At 34.4% G+C, this 21,386-nt stretch overlaps 1 protein-coding gene across 4 annotated transcripts in view; it reads right to left on the reverse strand.

Annotated features, from left to right (window-relative positions):
• LOC149778538 (superkiller complex protein 2-like) overlaps nucleotides 1-21,386 on the reverse strand; it is a 120,577-nt gene that overhangs the window by 61,985 nt on the left and 37,206 nt on the right. For all 4 annotated transcript variants that reach the window (XR_016415521.1, XM_089939434.1, XM_089939436.1 and 1 more), the window contains 5 exons: nucleotides 13,477-13,591; nucleotides 9,666-9,737; nucleotides 8,827-9,032; nucleotides 7,846-7,905; nucleotides 2,129-2,269 (listed from right to left, as the gene is read on the reverse strand). Coding sequence is in view for 3 of the 4 variants with exons in the window: in XM_089939434.1 (XP_089795560.1) it covers nucleotides 2,129-2,269; nucleotides 7,846-7,905; nucleotides 8,827-9,032; nucleotides 9,666-9,737; nucleotides 13,477-13,591 (594 nt within the window). In the remaining variant the exon portion in view is untranslated. The remainder of the gene's footprint in view (nucleotides 1-2,128; nucleotides 2,270-7,845; nucleotides 7,906-8,826; nucleotides 9,033-9,665; nucleotides 9,738-13,476; nucleotides 13,592-21,386) is intronic.

Here is a 21,386-nt window from a genome sequence, read left to right on the forward strand (position 1 = left end):
AATCTCCAGCAGCTTCCCATACCTACCATCTGACATGTGATCCACAAAAAATTTGTCCAGTCTGTCCTTGTATGGATCAAAGCCTGTAAACTTATCAGTACCAATAACTATTATACCGTCAAGAAAGTCATTATATTGTTGCAGGATGACTTCACCATCAAGCACAATGATTCTTTTTGTTGCAATAAACAACTTCATAACTTTCTTAAATTTGTCCCTGCTGAGATTTTGTATGTCTGGCCATTTCCCTTGGACACAAAGATACCATATTATCTGACCAAAGAATAAGTGATAGGGTATTTCACAGTAATCTTTTTCAACACTTCAATCATAAATGCCATACATTCCATTCTGAATTCCTAAACTTCCTTTTCACTCATGGTTGCACTTCTCAACTTTTCTTCAGCTAGTAAACCGATGTCCACCTCCTTGTATGTCAAAAGACTGGTCTTCTCTAAATCTACCCATAGCAACTGTTCTGGTGTGGTTGCCTGGTCCAAAACTTCAGACTTGACAACTGTGCGCATTAAGCATTTGACGACTGTAGTCAAGTCATCCACCATAAAAGGCATCATGGGCTTATCTGTTTGGTAGTTAGCCAGGAAAGGCTGCAATACAGTTGCACTGAAACAAAAAAACTCTAGCTTTGCTCTGATTAGCTTGTCCTTCACTGCTTGACTTAATACATCAAATGATCTGTTGGTAGGTTTAGGTAACTGTTTTGACTGAACCTTCTTGACATAAAGTTCAACTGAATCCCACACCTACAATGCTCATTGGGAAATGGGTAGGTTTTCTAACCATCTATGGTCTACAAATTTTAGTGGCACGATTGTATTACCAGCCAATTTCTGGTAATCTCTCCTGGCAGATGAATGTTTACAAAGATAGTATAGACTGCGCAGAAGTGAAGTGATTTCTCCATTCTGTAACATGTGCACCTGCCTTAAATGCATTATGCAAAATATGCAGTCGACATGAGCCAATATTAATTAAATCATGGCCATTGTCTGTATTTATCTGGCTTTGGATAAGGTCTAAAACTTTCAAATTCACATCGGGCCCATCCATAATTGTCTGCAACATGTTGTGGATATTCAAGTGGTTCATTATTTCTTCTCTGATATGATCAACTATGTCATCAGCCATAGCATGGCCTGCAATCAGAGAGGATAAATACATATATAAATCTTCACCAGTTGCCTGGGTCCATGCTAAGTAATAATTAATGTATAAAGTGTCAATTTACTTATTTTAAGTTCATGCACTTTATTATATATGTATGTATGATTTATGTTCATTTTGTTTACTTTTTATTATTCACCTATCTTTAGTAATTCCAAGGAATATGTGAATGCAATCAATACTTATAAAGTTGACAGCTGATGAAAAAAATTAAAAGAAACTAAAAATAAAAACAAAATAAAAATCACAATAATAAACATAATACTTACCTAAAAACTGTGATTCCAAGTATCTGGTCACAACCTGGTTTGTCCCACCATCCCAGAATCTGACATGTATGTCCATCTGCTTATCTTGCATTTTCTTGTTAAAGGATTCATCAAACAGAATCACAAACATACCACTGACACTTGGTAGGATTAATTTTTTAAGGTGTGCCAAAAACACACAAGTAAGATGTTTTCCTTTCTTCACACAAAAACTTTGCAGCCAGAGCACTGTCTTGGAAACATAGCATGAAAAACGTCAGCAATATGTTCATTTGATTTGTAGGATGCATGTGTGACCACAGTATGCAATGTCCTTAAACTTTCTGACTTCAGAACATTGTTCTTGGAAAGAAAGTTGGAAATATTTGCAAATGTTGACTGTGTGGTTGAAGCTGCATCAGATGGGGGTGGGAGTAACATCAATCCCATCATTAGTTTATCAAAATGAGACTCTTAGATATAATGTCAAAAAATAAGCACTTTTCATCCAGCAGTTGAATGTTCAAGTACTTTTCAAATCTGTGCAAACCCTGTGGTAAAATGTGGTGTCCTGTTTGTGATCAGTATTTTGACAAAACACCTGCAATCTGGTACATGTAGAAAAATGACACATTTGTCTCTCACTGCTTATGCAAGCATAACACATATATAGTACAGAAAGAACTACTTCTTACTTTGTAAGCCATATCTGGTATTTTCTTGTAGAAATCACTGACAGGTGTGTTGATATCCACCACAAATGCCCACTCCTCTATTGGCTCTGGTGATGAAACAGCTTTGAGTTTTGTTTCCTGGCTCTCAGCTTTCTCTTCAACCTTAGAATGGATAAAAGGAAAAATAATAATAAGCAAAGTTAATGTTAACTGAAACGTTGAAAGTTCTATTACATTTGACTCATGAAAACTGAGACAATGACTAGGTTTGTAGGTATATAGGATGGAGGGCAAATAGGATGATAGATTAGGTAGAAAGGTAGACAGCTAGATAGGTAGATAGGTTAAGTAGATAGGTACACAGGTAGACAGATTACATAGATAGGTAAACAGGTTAAGTAGATAGGTAGACAGATAGATAGGTAGACAGCTAGATAGGTAGACACTAGATAGACAGACAGATAGGTAGATAGGCAGACAGATTAAGTAGGTAGGTAGATAGCTAGATAGGTAGATAGAAGCTATAGCTAGATAGGTAGACATATTAGGTAGATAGGTAGACAGTTTAAGTTGATAGATAAACAGGTAGTCAGATCAGATAGACATATAGCTGGATAGGCAGAGAGATAGGTAGATAGGTAGACAGCTAGGTAGATAGCTAGACAGATTAAGCAGATAGGTAGACAGCTAGATTGGTAGAAAGTTAAATAGGTAGATAGATAACTATAGCTAGAGAGATAGACCGATTAGGTAGATAGGTAGACAGATTAAGTAGATAGATAACCAGGTAGACATATTAGATAGACAGATAGCTAAATAAGTAGACAGCTAGATAGGCCGACAGATAGGTAGATAGGTAGACATAAAGGTAGATAGGTAGGCTGGTTGACAGATAAGGTAGACAAGTAGACAATTAGGTAGACAGATAGCTAGATAGGTAGACAGATCAGGTAGACAGATAAACAGGTTGACAGATAGCTAGATAGGTAGACAGATTATGTAGATAGGAAGACATGAAGATAGGTAGACAGATTAGGTAGATAGATAGCTAGATATATAGACAGAAAAAGAGACAGATACCAAGATATGTAAACAGATTAGGTAGAAAGACATATTAGATAGAGAAGTAGACCGATTAGGTAGATAGGGGGACAGTATGGATAACCATAAAATGAAAATTAGTAAATTGGTGTAAATTAGTGCAAAAACAAAACCTTTACTTAACCTCATTAACTTGAACAATAGCATGCTCCTACTCACATACTAGCTGTCTCTTTAATTCAGACTGTCTTTTAAGGTTTATGTGACCATTTTGGTCATTATACTATATAGTCTAGCCACATGACTTCAAATGACCACAGTGGAAACTATAAATTGTTATTAATTGCAACTGAACAGGAGTATACAGATTACATTATTGTAATTACACTCACTCATGTTTCTTATCAGTGGCTCTCTGAAACTAGGATCCCACTGTGGAAAAGGGCTTGGAGGTGGGTTTTCCAATATGGCATGCCTAAGCAGGATCCTTCAAATTTCTATGATCTCTTACAAATTGAGAACTTCTCTAGATTACTGGGTTTGTGGACCACTCCAGTGGTCTAAGTCGTTCAAGTCATACCAAAGACTTGTAAAAAATGATGCTAGTGCTGCCTCACTTGGCATTCAGCATTAAGAGGTTAGAACTGGTTGGTCTGGTGTCAGGATAATGTGACTGGGTGGGACATGATGCCCAGGTGCTAAACACCACTATAAACTGCCACACTGCAGACATTGTAGCAATATGACTGAAAAACTATTAAAGCTATGTTAATGATCCAAATCACACACACACACAGACATACACAAATGCATACACATACACACACACACATATATACACAAACACATACACATACACACACACACACACACAAACACTGGGCCTGTGAAAGGTTTAACTCTTAGCCATCCTGTTTCCTAACTTCTATATGGTCATCAAATGGAGGTTAGAACATAATAGTTGCAACATAGGGATGACCATGTGATGGCATTTTAGCACCATGGACATAAATAAGAATGCAAATCTTTCACCAAGCTGGACTTAATGAATGCAGCTGTGGTACTGGTGAGTAAGCACTGAACTGGCCTGTTGAATACAGAAGTCATATGTGTGACTCACTCCCAGTCATGTCTGTGATCTGCGTTCTCCAAGAAGTCAAGGCTGTGCTGACACATGGCTTAAATATATCCATCAAGATCCCATCAGACATAGAACCTATCATTATTAGAATGTAAATGAGCCGCTGCATGTCAAGAAAGAACTTTTGATCCAGTTTTACCAAGGATTGTGTGAGAAACACATCACAGCCAAGATTGCTGGATCTTTTTCCTGTCTCCAGTGACTCATTAATGAGCTGACAGGCACTGTTCACAGCATTGTCCATCATCAGAAAGACAGCATGATGTAATACACTATAGATATGGACACCTCTTCGTTGTATAAGACAATGGTGATATCAGGAAAATAATGCCAATTTAGCAATACAAATGCAAGGCTGGCAAAGCACATTTATTATGAAGAAAATCCAAAACAAGAGAAATGACAGACAATACAAAATGCTGGCTAAGCCCAAAAAGCTGACAAAGGTGGCACTCTTACTGTTTTGCATAGGGTTAGATTTTCAAGAAAAGAATTTTCCCCCTTTTCTTCACTGATTATACTGGCTATTTAAAGAAGACAATGTTTATCTTAAGTACTGTTAAAAGAACTTTTAATTCCCTTTATTGTGGTGTATAATTGAATAATATAAAGAAAACTGCTTGCACTGCTAGGTCAGTTTCACTTACTGGACTTCTGAGATAAATTGAAAAAAAAAATTACCTGATAATTTTATTTTTTTACATTTTACACATTTGCTAATTTATTCATTGCATGTTCATAACCTGGTATTGTCTAGCATGGCAAAATTCATTTTCATTATTTTAAAAACTGCTAAAGACAGTGTACTTTAGAATAATTCAGGTTGAGGTTTTGAGCACATTTTGGTTAGCTGTGTGCTCAGATCATGTACAATGTCCACAAATACAATATCCAAAGAAATTCCAGCCAAGTACATGAAAGCAGCATATAGTATGCCAACATTTTTTCCACTGTGCATATTGCAAATGCAGACTTCACCTTACACCTATCACTCTCTCTCAGAAGTTCATAATATCTGTAGAACGCCCCCAAAACAAAATTATTGGTAAAGTCACATCGAAAATGCAACTGGAGTACTTATTTTTGCCAAATATATTTTACTCTGAAGATCATCACTTAGTTAAATAGTTACTAATGTGAATATTTTGATGATATCATCATATATACATAAAATATTTACTTGTGACTTAGGGTAATGTGCATGCCTGTCATGTGTATGTGTGTGATTAGGATTTTTAACATAGCTTTAACAATATTTCAGTCAGATCGCTACAATGTCTGCAGTGTGGCAGTTTATAGTGATGTCTAGCACTGGGGCATCATGCCGCAGACATGTAGCACGATGTCTCACCCACTCACATTATCCTGACACCAGGTCAACCAATCCTAAAACTAACCTCTTAATGCTGAGTGCCAAGCATGGCACCTGTTAGTACCATTTTTGTAAGTCTTAGGTATGACTCGGCCGGGATTCGAACCCACGACCTCCCGCTTCCCAAGTGGACGCTCTAATCAATATGCCACCGGAGCAATCTGCATGCCTGTCGTTGCATCTGACATGACATTTTTTCTTCAGAATGCAACATTTTTTCTTTTCAAAGTTAAGTTCAATCTTACATTGGATTTTTAACATAGCTTTAACAATTTTTCTACGATGTCTGCAGTTTGGCAGTTTATAATGATGTCTAGCGCTTCGGCATCATGCCACAGACATGTAGCACAATGTCCCAGACAATTATTCTGACACCAGGCAGACCAATCCTAACACTGCACTGTTAGTCCCATTTGTGTAAGTCTTTGGTATAAATCAGCCAGGATTTGAACCCAAGACCTCCCACTTCTGAGGCAGACACTCTAACCACTATGCCACCGGAGCAGTCTGCATGTGATGTGACATTTATTTTCTGAATGCAAACTTTTTTCTTTTCATAGTTGCTAAGTTCTGTCTTACATTAGCTAGTTACAATTCTGTTTTTTTATTATTTGCAGAAATTCTTTTACCTATCCCAGCCATTCAGATAAAGATTTTCTATTCTATCCGCCCTCACTCCTTCATTTTCAGCCTTCAAATGTAGTGTTCTTTCTTTTACAAGACGAAAAGAAGCACTCTGGTGAGATATGACTGTAACAACACCATTAGAAACATTTAGATCAATCGTTTATTCGACTAATACACTGTGACTGCCATGAATTGACGAAAAACATAATGTAAAGTAATATCTAGATCTATGTAATTTGTTAGAAGAAACAATTAAAACATTAAAATCCTAATCTGTCAGCAGAACTGATTAGCTTATTGTAAAACGGAATGGCAAAATAGTTGTATGCATTGAAGATAAACTGAGTTTTAGTCAAAATCTTCATGGAATTAAGAAAACTCAGAAGAATAACTGAAACTGATAAAAAACCTTAGAGTGCTGTCCAGGCTTGAGTGAGTAGTACTAGATGGCAATCAAAGGGATTTGGCAACAGATACTCTTTCCAAAAGGAGACCACTCTTCTCTGACTTCTGTCTTAGCAAATGGCAACATTTTAGCACTTTGCTGTTAAAATGAGCTAAAAGACGTGCTGAATGCCTTACGTAGATGGGAAAGGAAAGAACTGGTTTGTGTACTACTGATGTATTATGATACGGTAATGTTTTTGAAGATATTTGAAGAAATGAGGATGTAGATGGATGATGAGACGAGCAGGTAAAATAATTTAAATCCTCAAAATCATTGAAACTAAAGAATGTGAATATAACAAGGAAACCTGAACCACTAATCGAATATGTGTACCAAAGTTCATAATGATATCTTGAATGAATTTGGAATTACACTACAGAATGAATGTACAGCTAAAAATATGCCAAGGAAATATATACAAATTCCAGATGAACTAAATTAGAAATATTAAACAAAAAAAAAAATGGTACCATAAAAGTGTGTGAGAAATGTTAAAGACTAGTTTGTAGTCATTTACTTTGTTGTTGCATACGATTACCTAAGAACAGCAACTGATAGTTTTATTTTTCAAAATTGATTTTGGTCATTTTCAAGGATGAGAATATGCAAGAATGCAAAATTACCCAAACAGATCTTGATAGAAAATAAATCCATCATGTGTTTGTTTAAATCCATTATGTGTTTTGCAAAGAAGAAAAACTGCTGTATATTTCACTTCTTATGCTTCACAATATTGTTCTAGGCCATAATTTAAATACCTGTGTAACACAGCATTGATAGATTACAAACGGTGTAGTCTGCAGATGCACTTCTTTTTGAGACCCAGTATGAGATGTAGTTTTTTCATCAGCCAATCAAAATTACTTTTCAAAAGCTCAGTCCTCTCTGATTAGCTGACCCCAAATCTGAAGCTCAGGCTCAAACATTTTATGACCTCCATGCCTGTAAACTTGAGTTTGGATATGAGACAGCATTTCCAATATCAGCCAATCAGAAATGACCTTTCAAAATCAATAACACAGTGATTTGTTGATGAAAAAGAACAACACCTCAAACTAAGGTCAAGAGTTTTATACTCTCCTGCATATCACTTTATATTGGCAACTTACCTTAACCAAATTCTCCAGGCTTTCACTCCTTTGGAGTTCAATGTTTTCTTGAGCACCTTCCTGCAAAAATATGATGGACTAAATTTACAGAAAATATGATTGACCAAATTCTGTCGAAAAATCTCAAAACAAAATAATGAATATCATTGCCTTTGTTATTTTAAATGATGAACTATTGATGCTGTAAAAATTATTATTATTATTATTATTATTTATTATTATTATTATTATTACTATTATTATTATATTAAAACAATAAGTACAAAGACAGATACAATACATTTATCATACAGTCAAATTTGCATTAATGTGAAGTGTACCATTTGAACAGTCAAATTTGCATCAATGTGAAGTGTATCATCTGTACAAATTTACATCAATGTGAAGTGTATCATCTGTACAGTCAAATCTGCATCCATGTGAAGTGTACCATATGTAGTCAAATTTGCATCAATGTGAAGTGTATCATCTGTACAGTCAAATTTACATCAATGTGATGTGTACCATCTGTACAATCAAATTTGTATCTATGTGAAGTGTACCATTTGTAGTCAAATTTGCATTAATGTGAAGTGTACCATTTGTACAGTCAAATTTGCAGCAATGTGAAGTGTATCATCTGTACAGTCAAATTTACATCAATGTGAAGTGTACCATCTGTACAGTCAAATCTGTATCTATGTGAAGTGTACCATTTGTAGTCAAATTTGCATTAATGTGAAGTGTACCATCTGTACAGTCAAATTTGCATCAATGTGAAGTGTACCATCTGTACAGTCAAATTTGCTTCAATGTGAAGTGTAATACATATTATATGTATATAATACATTATGTATACAATTATGTCAGAGATGTTCATTTCGGACATATTTTACTGTCACTGTTGTTTTTGTTGTTCATCATCATTCTGATCTACAGTCATCACTTACCAGAATAAGACAAGTATGTCCCCAAACAGCCCTTCATATCACACAGTCATACCTGTTTTTGTTTAATGACCTGCTCTTCTTCCTCATCAGACTCTCCAAGGTCAAAAAATTCATCTTCTGCTAACAAGTCTGTAATGTTCAGCAACCCCATGACTTTAGTAATTCCACCAGTCTTCCTGCTTTTAGCATCTCCGGAGCCAATTGTCTCCCTTTTGAATGTCATGCCAGTTGTCAGACCAGGGGCAACCATTAATAAATCTGAGTAAGTACATAATTTCATGAGAGCTTATGATTCATCTTCAGTCAGTTTTTACCATTAATGTCGGGACAAATGTTCTTCAACCCATAATTCCTTAGCAAAGACTTCTCAATTCTTTAGCAAAGACTTTTTAATTACTTTACTAAGCAAAGCCTCCTTAATTCCTTATCAAAGATTTTTTAATTACTTAGCAATGACTTCTTCATTCCTTAGCAAAAGCTTATTAACTCATTAGCGAAGACTTCTCAATTAATTAACACAGATTTCATAAGTTAAGCTGTTTCCCTTTTTTTCCTAAACTCTCACCAACAAACCAAAAAATCTCTAAAGCTAGTTAACATAAAGTAGTTCTAAACAAATATATCAGTGTTGTAAACCAATCAAGGATACAAAATATAAATTTATTAGTGCTGTAAACCAGACAAGGCTATAAAACACAAATTTAATAGTGTTGTAAACTAATCAAGGATATAAAACACAAATCTCTCAGTTCTGTAAACCAGTCAAGGATATCAGATACAAAATATTCAAAAATAGTGGTCATTTAAGTTTTCATAACCTTTATTTAAGATTTAAAAATAAAAAATTCAAACAAAACGTGTAGAGATTAAAAAAAGAACAACAAAAAATACCTTTTTCAAAATTAACATCATTTTCTGTCTTCTGCTTAAACAATGTGTCCAGTTCTGGTTCATCTAATCCTCCTGTGGACAAAAAGTTGCAACAGTTATCTATTATAATTGACTTCCTGTGTATATGCAATGCCTGAAGGCTGTTCCAGTAAAACATACCTGGGATCCAGGGAAGGTACTTTTAATGTGTGCTACTCACCCATAAATGTAGACAAGATCTAGCAATCAAGATTAAAGAATGTGTCCCGCTCTAGTTCTGACAACTAGTTATTTATGTACAGTTCAGTATTAAAAATAATTAGAACCATATTTCTCTTCAAACATTTACTTTAAATTGGTGAAAAGCAATTATTATCACAGTACTGCAAGCTTGACTGCTATATCATGTCGAGCTGTCAGCATCAGAAAATCCAGACTATTACAAGATGGAAAGTGTTAAGTCATGATCCAGATTTTCTGAAGCTGACAAGACATGATCTAGCAATCAAGGTCAAAGTACTACGATAATGTTTTTGTTATATACCTATCAATTTTCAAATAAATTAATAAACTCCCAAAATAAAACTGAAAAAAGAAATATCAACCTTTCTGATACAAATTTCATCTTAACTCATAAACTGAACATTCATTTTCTTGAACAGCTGATATGCATATGAATATCAGTTTTATGAACAGTTGATATGTAAATGTATATCAGTTTTATGAACAGCTGATATGTAAATGAATATCAGTTTTTTGAACAGCTGATATGCATATGAATATCAGTTTTATGAACAGCTGATATGAATATGAATATCAGTTTTATGAACAGCTGATATGTAAATGAATATCAGTTTTTTGAGCAGCTGATATGCATATGAATATCAATTTTATGAATGAAATGTGTGTAACAACAGCCACTCATTTTCACTACTATCACCGTTAATAGCATGTTCTTCAACACATGGGGTCGGCAAACCTATATGTGATGTGCAGCTATTGTGCAGCTGTAGTCTAATTTTTGGGGGTAAGGCAAACTGTATATAAACCGTGTACAAATTAATAAATTATTAATAGATCCTCAGTGGATAGAAACTGATTAATTCTCATTAAATTTTAACCCACTGTAAAAATTAGGCATACATATATTTCACTGTATCACATAAGAACTATGTATTCTATATGTGTTCTGAAAAATAGTTTCTCACTCTATTCCACTTTATCATACTTTTAATATCAAGGAGTTTCTCACTGACTCCACTTTATCATACTTTAATTGCCAGGGAGTTTCTCACTGAATTCCACTTTATCCCACATTTATTGCCAAGGAGTTTCTCACTGTATTCCACTTTATCATACTTTTATTGCCAAGGAGTTACTGTATTCCACTTTATCATACTTTTATTGCCTAGGAGTTTCTCACTGCATTCCACTTTATCATACTTTTATTGCCAAGGAGTTACTGTATTCCACTTTATCATACTTTTATTGCCTAGGAGTTTCTCACTGCATTCCACTTTATCCCACTTTTATTGCCAAGGAGTTTCTCACTGAATTCCACTTTATCCCACTTTTATTGCCAAAGAGTTTCTCACTGTATTCCACTTCATTATACTTTTATTGCCAAGGAGTTTCTCACTGCATTCCACTTTATCATACTTTTATTGCCAAGGAGTTACTGTATTTCACTTTATCATACTTTTATTGCCAAGGAGTTTCTCACTGTATTCCACTTTATCCCACTTTTATTGCCAAGGAGTTTCTCACTGTATTCCACTTTATCCCACTTTTATTGCCAAAGAATTTCTCACTGTATTCCACTTTATCCCACTTTTATTGCCAAAGAGTTTCTCACTGTATTCCACTTTATCATACTTTTATTGCCAAGGAGTTACTGTATTCCAATTTATCATACTTTTATTGCCAAGGAGTTTCTCACTGTATTCCACTTTATCATGCTTTTATTGCCAAGGAGTTTCTCACTGTATTCCACTTTATCCCACTTTTATTGCCAAAGAGTTTCTCACTGTATTCCACTTTATCATACTTTTATTGCCAAGGAGTTTCTCACTGTATTCCACTTTATCCCACTTTTATTGCCAAGGAGTTTCTCACTGTATTCCACTTTATCCCACTTTTATTGCCAAGGAGTTTCTCACTGTATTCCACTTTATCCCACTTTTATTGCCAAAGAGTTTCTCACTGTATTCCACTTTATCATACTTTTATTGCCAGGGAGTTTCTCACTGCATTCCACTTTATCATACTTTTATTGCCAAGGAGCTTCTCACTGTATTCTACTTTATCATACTTTTATTGTCAAAGAGTTTCTCACTGCATTCCACTTTATCATTCTTTTATTGCCAAGGCATTTCTCACTGTATTCCATTTATCATTTCCCTATTGCCTGGGAGTTTCTCTCTGTATTTCACTTTATCATTCTCTTTTTTACAGTGAGTTTCTCCCCGTACTCCACTTTATCATTCTTTTATTGCCAGGAGTTTCTCACTGTTTTCCACTTCACCGTTCTTTTATTGCCAGGGATTTTCCCACTGTATTCCACTTTATCATTCTTTTATCTCCAGGGAGTTCTTCTCTGTATTCCAAATTTATCATTCTTTTACTGCCAGAGAGTTTCTCACTTAGTCCACTTTATTATTTTATTGCTTCCCATTGTATTCCACTTTATCATTCTATTATTGACAGTGATGGGGGCCCCGAGTGGACAAGTGGTCTAAAGTGCTCACCATTCTGGATTACTGCCATGTCACCTCTGTCTGCATGGGTTTGAGTCTCAGGCTCGGCTGATGTGGGTACATGAGAAAGCTTGCCAGTAGCTTCTCATGGGTAGGTGGTTCTTCCCGGGTTTTCCAGGGTTCTTCCTCCACCAGCTATACTGGCTGCCATGTATTGCCTATGTTGTGCTGACAAATGGTGTTAAACCCTACAACAACAACATTGACGGTGACATTCTCGCTGCATTCCACATTATCATTCTTTTCTTGCCAGTGAGTTTCTCACTGAATTCCACTTCATCATTATAGTATGCCAGGAGTCTTTTTTAACTGACGTCCACTTTATCATTCTAGTATTGCCAAGAAACTGAAGTAGCTCAGTTAGTAGAAATGTCAGAACTCATTATCCAAGGATCATAGAGGGATCATAATCCAAGGGTCACAGATTTGATACCCAGCTGACCAGCCTGGGTTGAATGCCTCAGTTTGTCCTTGAGAAAGGCACTTACCTCCCATTTCCTTGGCATGATATTGCCAACGTGTTAAAAAATGCCTTTAAAAACCAACAAACAATCATCTATTATTGGGTTCTTCTATGGAAACCGTTTTTACTATAGTGCTTTTCTTGTTGACATAACGCCTAAGCCAAAGGCAAGGACACTAAATCCCGCTAGACAATAGTGAAGGTGGAAAGATCCAATAGGAGAAGTCAATAATAGATTTTGCATTTTATATGATACAATGTGACATCATATGATGCTGACATATGGCAACATTACCCACTGGAACTGGTGTAATGACCACAGTCGGGTATATCAGCCCGGAGCCATCTCAATAGTCAGCCATTAAGAATTTATCACGAAAATACTTAACCTGCATTTGCAAATGTGTTACTGTTTTTTGTAATGAACATATCTGCAATGTTTTTTGGAGCATTACCTTATCTGAATGTTTACTAAACTCTACATGTCTCTTATTTTAATGAAGCAAAGTGTTAAATTTTGATTCTATTTGCATTTTCTTCCAATGTGGCAAACAGTATACACCTGACAATATTGACAGTAATAGAAATTTGACTCCATACATTTTTTATTTACCTGGCCAAAATGGAATGTTCAGGCTACTTCCACGCACATCTTGACTTTGGGGATCAGGAGGCCGATTTAGTGATAAAGAGTTTCTAGATGTGCTTCCTGTGTCTGGTATGAACTCCTGTAAAAAGAAACGTTTACCCAATTTTTAAATCAAACACAAGTAAACTTCAAACCCAGTATTTGATGGTTTGATTGAAGAAACATCATAAAATACATGCAAACTCCTGGGGAAATTAATATATGATGGGCTGCCATCAACTACTTTGGTTGTTGCACAAAGTCGGAGAGTACTTTAAAGCATAAATTTTATGCCAAAATTGTTTTTTTTTTTAAAGTATGAAAACATTATTAATATGCATTTTTAAATGTATATGTCTTTCATGTATAGTGTTTAGCGGTATATCTACATAAGCCTGGCTATATAGTGCCATGTAAAAGTGAGGCAGAAACAGGATGCCCATATGTTCCTGGTATCACTCACCTGGCACATATAACAGTTAACCATTTCAAAAAGCTGGCTAACATAACAACTCAATCAAAGTCATCCAAGAGCTTTAATACTTAAGTTTACATATGATACTTTAATTTGTGGTCTACAGAGTCAAATAACTTTGACCTGAACTTAAATTATAATTGAAAGGGGGGGAGGGGGGTTAAGGCCATGGGTATCCTTACTCTTTGTAATTGAATCTGGAAGTATTTCTGGAGAAAAGCATATAATGTAATGTTGTATTCGTTTTTTATTTAAAGCTAAACAAAACAAATATTTTAAACAATATGTGAGCAATGGCAATGAATATATCAAATAAAAACTAAAGCACATAAGATGACATAAATGACAAATGTTTCAGGTACTTTAACATGGCACACACAGCAACTGTCAAAGACCACCAAATATATCAAAACTGCTTCCAAATACTTAAGAATTTCAAATTAGATAATTATCTGCAAATTAATTTATAAGAAATTTAAAAGAAATATGTTCTAATTTTTCAGCACAATCAATATTAAAAAAAGTTACTGTCAAGGAAATATCTATAACTGTAAAATGAAATTTCTTATCATTTATTACAATGCTGTACAAAGTTTATGCTAGAATGCAATTGTACAGTCACAAACCTACCGTACCTAATGCAAGGGTATCAAACTCAAACCACCCTGAGGGCCACATGAGGGCATTTTTTATGGCTCAAGGGCCGCACCACCTTTGTTATCTCACACAACATCTTGTGACACCGATCACTTTGTAGGCCACGGCATGTGGGTTGCAGGCTGTGTGTTTGAGACCCCTGATCTAATGTAATGTTTCCCCGATTTCTGTCTTTTCATTTACTCAGAGCACATTATAATTGTGGCTCAATGTGTAATGATTCATTGGTTTTAAAAAACAATCTTATGGCCATTTCAATCAGATACAAGATCATGCCATGAATATGAATAGCTCCAGCTAATAATTGCACAGATTTGTGATCTTGATCATCATAGCCTATTTATCAATGATCCCAATCGGAAACATATATACAATCTCTGGATTGGTAACAAGCATAGTCTGTCAGATGCAAGATCACCTCATTAATATGAATAGCTCTCATTCAATATCAAACTCCTCCATGACCTTGATCATCTACCCCTATATTCCAAGACTGATCCAAGACTGATCTAAGTCACATCAAAAATATGGCCTCCAGGATAATAAAATTTTCTATCAAGCAGATGCAAGTTTGCCTCATTATTAAGTGTGGATTTCACTCATTATTGATCTCATCTTAGATCTTACTTATATAAGCATAAATTCCAAATTTTCAATTAAAAAAATGGCTTCAAGAATAGCAAAAAGCAGTTAAACAAGATCACCTCATTAATACTTATCATGCACATTATCATTTAAGCCCACATTCCAATTTTGATCAAAACTGGATCAGAAATATAAACTACAAAGTGGTAACAAGCTCAGCCAATCAGATAAGAAATATGTCTGGGTGTCGCTCATTACTGAACTCATCCAAGATTTTGATGATGTAAGCCCACATTCTAAGTTTGATCAAAAATGGATCAGACATATAGACAGCAGAATAGTAACAAGCAATTGATGATGAACAGACAATAGACAACACAATTTTTTAGAATTGCTACAAACCATGAATTTAATAACTCACTTAACAGTGATGTTGCTGTGTGAATATTAGAACTATTTTACCACAATCAAAATTAAGTGTGTGTGTGTGTGTGTGTTCACGCATCGCCTACATTAGGAGGAAAACCCCATGTTTTCCACCAACATTAGGAGGACCACCGACATTAGGAGGATATCCTCCTAAAGCTTCCTCCTAATGTATGTGGAGTAACATGTGAAAAAATTTTAATATTGGAATTTGTGTGATTTGTTAAGTTAGATCGTAATAAATTTTCGTCAATTGGGTGGGTCGAAATATTGGATGGATATGATAATAGGTAAAGAAAGTGTGTAAAACAATATTTCCCTATGTTATCTGACATACCTTGGGAGGACCTGTTTGAAATGTGTACCAATTGTCACTTAAACAATTTGCTAAAGATATCCCTAATAGCAAAAAATATGTTTTAATTCATTTTCTAAGATTAATACTAATCGCTTTAAAAATAAGAGAATACAGTCCTGATTTTTGCAGTCCTCTCAACATTGGCGTGTAAACATGTCGCATGAAAAGTCCTCGCAATGTTTGTGTGTAAACAAATTAACTATTGAAATATCTCGTGTTGATGTTAATAGCAATAATACGATCTCTCAACGTTGTTGTGTAGTCAGTTCAGCACGTTATATCTGATACATATAGCCAGTAGTGTGCTGATGTTCTGTTAAATCCTACACACACACGCATACATACATACATACATACGTACATACACACGCGTGCATGCATGCATACATACATACATACATACATACATGCTGGTATGTAATAGTTATGGGTGTTATCTACCTTTAATAACGTGTGAAGTTACAGGTTACAAGTTTGAGTTCACAGGTTCATATATTTAATTATGCAGATGGTGTTTAAAATGTTTCGAAAGTCTTTATCAATGTTTCGGAAGCTTATGGACCTGCGCAAGATTGACTGATGTAATCTTAAATATGGTTAGAGTTTGTGATAATAGGCCGACCAGCCCAATAATGCCAGCTTTTTGATGACGAATATAATTTGCTTACCAAGTGCAAAATAACCATAATAAGTGTCTGTTATTTCATTAACAGACAGCATGGATACTTTTTTCAAGAAGGAGAGTGGCAGTAGAATTATTGGCAAAATAACGTAATTTCAAGAAAAACAATTCTTCAATATGCTGACCACACCGCTACGCAAACCGATGCAAACTGAACAATTAAATGCACCATAACTGCCTTGTTACTCGGTTTTATTGCAATTAGATTGTTTTGTAGAATAATAATCAGGCTTGTCTTCACAGATATCCAGAGTAAACCTGATTACGTAGAAGAATCCATTTCATTGCAAAATTCCAACCTGTTCTAATTAGAACCATAGATAAAATATATTCTTTCATGTAAATAATAATGATATTGTAGGTCATCCTTTATATACATGTTCATATTTTGAACCAATACTTGGCCAAACAGCATCTAATCTTGGCATGAATTTGATTTTTAAATGTAAGCAACAATCACATTCTTTGTGTCTTTAGGCTTTATGATAGTTTCGATGACAGTAGGTATTAACAGAAGCAAGTACATATGATTGTGATGATAGTGACACGCGCACACAGTTCATTTAAATGTTATAGTAGCACCACTCCTACACGTCACTTTAAGTAACATAAACATGTTAAGGCTAGCGCTGAAACATTGTCGTCACAAAAACATTTTCATTTCTTTGGCAACATTATGGGCATTTATTTTGTATCAAAAGGATAACTGAACGAGTTACCTTAAGGTACATCGAGTTCATACAATCATATGCAACTACATTCGTGGTGAGAAACTGTACACATGCTGTAAATGAGGCCTAACATAACAAGAATCTACCTTAAAGGTCACTACCATTATGCAAGTACCTTTCTTCAAAAGTTACATGTATAAGAATTTTGCATCAAACAAGTAGAAGAAATTAACCTCTTTAAGATGAAAAATTGTTTCCAGAGGCTACTTGTTTAACTTGCCAGAGGCAGTTGTTTAAAAGGGTTGTACAGTATTCAAAACTAGTATGGAAACAAACTTATTTATTTTATACAGTATAAATAAAGTTTAGACTATGTGTAAATTAAACACATTACTGATTTCTGTGCAGCCAATGAAGGCCAAGCAAATATATACCTGGCATACGTCGATTTATTAACTAAAAAGAACCTAAATCATATTGCGGAAATATCTCATGTATTAGCTGACAACCTATTTCGCACTGCAATTTTTCACTATAGATTTGTATTTTAAAAAAAATTGTGCAGATCACTTTTTACCCAATTTTAATATTGAGTGCATTATTTTAAGGTATTTAATTTGGAAGCCTCTGTATATATTAAATTATTCTTCATCACATCAGAAATGACCTCGATATTATATAAAAGGTTTTATAAATCTTGTGTTTTATATTACCCGCATTTCTTGAACAAATATCATTTTCACCATGCCAAGAAAACAAATATTCTTGAGTTCCTGGATATATCGTGTTATTATGCCCCTTCTAATATAGCACGAGAAGAGCATATTGTTTTGTTGCAAACCATGAAATCTGCAACTGTATTACCTGTAAGTCATGAATAGATGACATTTTCCATTTTCAGACAATTACAGCAATGTATAATTAAACATTTTTAAAATTTTGGTTTTACATTCATGGGAAAATATTAGTTATGCATCGTAAAATACACTGTTGGATTAACTTGACTGATATTCAGAACTGAACTACTTTGTTATTATTATTATTATTATTATTATTATTATTATTATTGCCATGGGGTTGGATCCCTTAATAAATTCGTCCTTGTTAAATCTCGATTTAAACACTCATCGGAGAGAGCTTCAGTTGAGTTCATGAAAACCAATTAGACTCTTTGTTACAACTAAATTAACCCTTCAATTCTCTGATTATGTAAGTTAAATTTTATTTACATTATTTACAGATATGGTTTCAAAAAGATCAGATGCTGCACCTATTGACTGTATCCAAAGCAAATCAAAGTAAATGTAACACATCATTTTTTTTAAAACCTTTAAAATTAAAATTTCACATATGCGGCATATACAAATCAGTAAAAGGCATTTCGCATGCATTACATTACATACCCTTACAATCAGGATCAAGTCAGTTATTTAACAATAGTCCCAGGTGGGACTGAGTGGTCTTTTCTGACTGAAACACTACATCAAAAAACCAAATGCCATGGTATTTCGCAGTGCAAATTATGTCAGAATGATCTTTTATGACATTTAATGTTTCAATATCTCATGCAATGGTAGCCATACTCGATGGCAGGTTTAGCATCATTTCTACAATCTTCAAATTGTAATGAAACCAGTCACTGAAATAAACATTGATCTTACAGGATGTTTGAGCCTGGTCTATATCATTACTTGTGCTAACACTGCACATGGAATGCCTTGGCTGAAACAATTTCATTAGTAAGTGACAAAATGTAATCCTGTTTGGTCAAAATTTTGATTTACTTGAAAGATGAAAAGCTTATATAAATTCTAACATCAAAATATTTTCATGTGTTACTCCACATACAGTAGGAGGAAGCATTAGGAGGATATCCTCCTACTGTCAGAGGTCCTCCTAATGCTGGTGTGTAAACATAGGGTTGTCTTCCTAATGTAGGTAATGTGTATAATATGTTATCTTCTTCCATTAAACGAGTCAAAGCAATTTCACGATCAGTTTCGAGTATGCAATCAACATTATTTTGAAGGCAACCATATTTTAGAAATAAAAAATGTATTTTATGAGGATAAATCTCTCGATAGATGTGCATATGAAAACTGATATAAAAGAGGTATTCTTGCATAGATAATATTTCAAACAAATTTGGTCTGCTGTGATTTTAAACTCACCCATTCATACAATCTTCAGTTTAAACCTCTCTCACGTTACTTGGAAGAATCGTACTGCCGTAAATTATCTCAATGCCCCCAGTTTTGTCTAGGATAAACCATTTTAATGTGAAATGAAATTTTCATAAATGTACGTGTATACCTTGATGTTGTAATTTGTTTTATTTAATGAATCTAAATAAGGAATGAATTAATGTTTCAGTTCTGTTCTTATTTACATTTCCAAGAACCTATGACGATTATATTTTGCAATATACCCCACTGGATTGACCTTACTATTCTATTTAACATATCTCAGTGCTTATTCGTGTATGCAACCACTTGAGTTTTACTAGCCAATCATAAATAACTCCAAAATTGTAAATATGTTGATTATTAGAAACTTGACAATGCCTATTTACAGGTCCTATGGAATCTACGTGACATAATTTAAACCAAAAAGTAGATACAGCCATTCTCCAAAAGTAAAAAGAAAGTATATATACATAACATCTCCCCAAATAACGGAAAAGAATGATGCCTCAAGAATGACACAAAATATATAAAACAAAACACTATAGTACAAAGCTAGGTGAAAGTGAATATGTAATCAGATTCCCATCGCCTCTGATGTGCCTAATTCAAAAATTATATTACTTCAAGAGCAGACCTTAACTTTAACAGGTAAATATTGACCATATTCTGCATTATTTCCTACAAATTGAACACAAGCTCGGTGAAAACTCACTTTTAGTCCAATTAATTGTTAAATTTGTCTCATGCAATATAAGAAAGAATTTCCGGAGATTTTGCAGGTGGTCTTTCAAGACGTCACTGTGTATAATGATGCCTTCGATGTTTGCATCAATGCCATCTACATGAGATTACCATATTCATTAAACGCTTGAATTCTGAGAGAATCTGTCATACTGCAAGGCATCACTTTTACTAGTTCGTGTGGGAACATCTGATCATAAGTGCACATATTCACAAATCAGTTGTTTTGACCCATACCTTTCTTATATATGTACATGCGAATGCGTAAGGTATAGATTATTTCAAATATCGGAATTCCGAAGACTGGTTACGCCAAAGTCACTACAGTCTTATTGCAAGAACTGCCAGAATAATGCGGATGAATTCCCAAATAGTCCTAATAGCATTATGGCAAGTTCCAATGTATGATGTTCCAACTGAATTCTAGTGGCATTCGAAATAATTTCTAATATTGAATACGTTCATGCGCATGTAATCTAAAATATGCTAATAGGCCAGTGGTCTGTAATGTGACAATGTGCTAACAGTGTTTTTATGTATCATAGTAATATAATCCAAAAGTCTTCTTGTCTGAATTCCCCAAATTTACAAATTAATATTCCAGTCCTAGAATATTATTAATGAACACTTTGCAATTCTGGTGAATAATAAATTGCATTAATAATTCTGTCCAAATGAAATACTGAACACAACAATAATACATAGTTTGCATCAGATATTAAATGGAAAAATGCGTAATTTCTCAAGCAAACAAGTTTATAATTTTAAAAAATTAGACAAAATAGTACCCGGATGAGGGTCAAAAGTTCATTTCTAGAAGATTTTTAAGTTGTCAACAAGATAAGGTCGATTACTAAATTATAATAAAGAACATGGGAAACATCAGGTAGACCAGGTTTTTATGTGGGAATTCCAATTTCATAGACCCAGAAAGAAAAAAATATATGTTTACTTAATAATTACCTGACTAATTAATCCACAATCATAGGAAAAAGATTGGTTATTTATTATGTAGTTTACAAAATAAATGTGACTTAACATCATAGCATATGCAGGCCTCAGTATTGGTTTTTTCCCTTTAGCATATTCCATCTCCATGATATTAAATCCTTTC

This window comes from Sinohyriopsis cumingii, chromosome 17 (assembly GCF_028554795.1).
Source record: "Sinohyriopsis cumingii isolate HCF-2022 chromosome 17, ASM2855479v2, whole genome shotgun sequence".
NCBI classification, from domain to species: Eukaryota; Metazoa; Mollusca; class Bivalvia; order Unionida; family Unionidae; genus Sinohyriopsis; species Sinohyriopsis cumingii.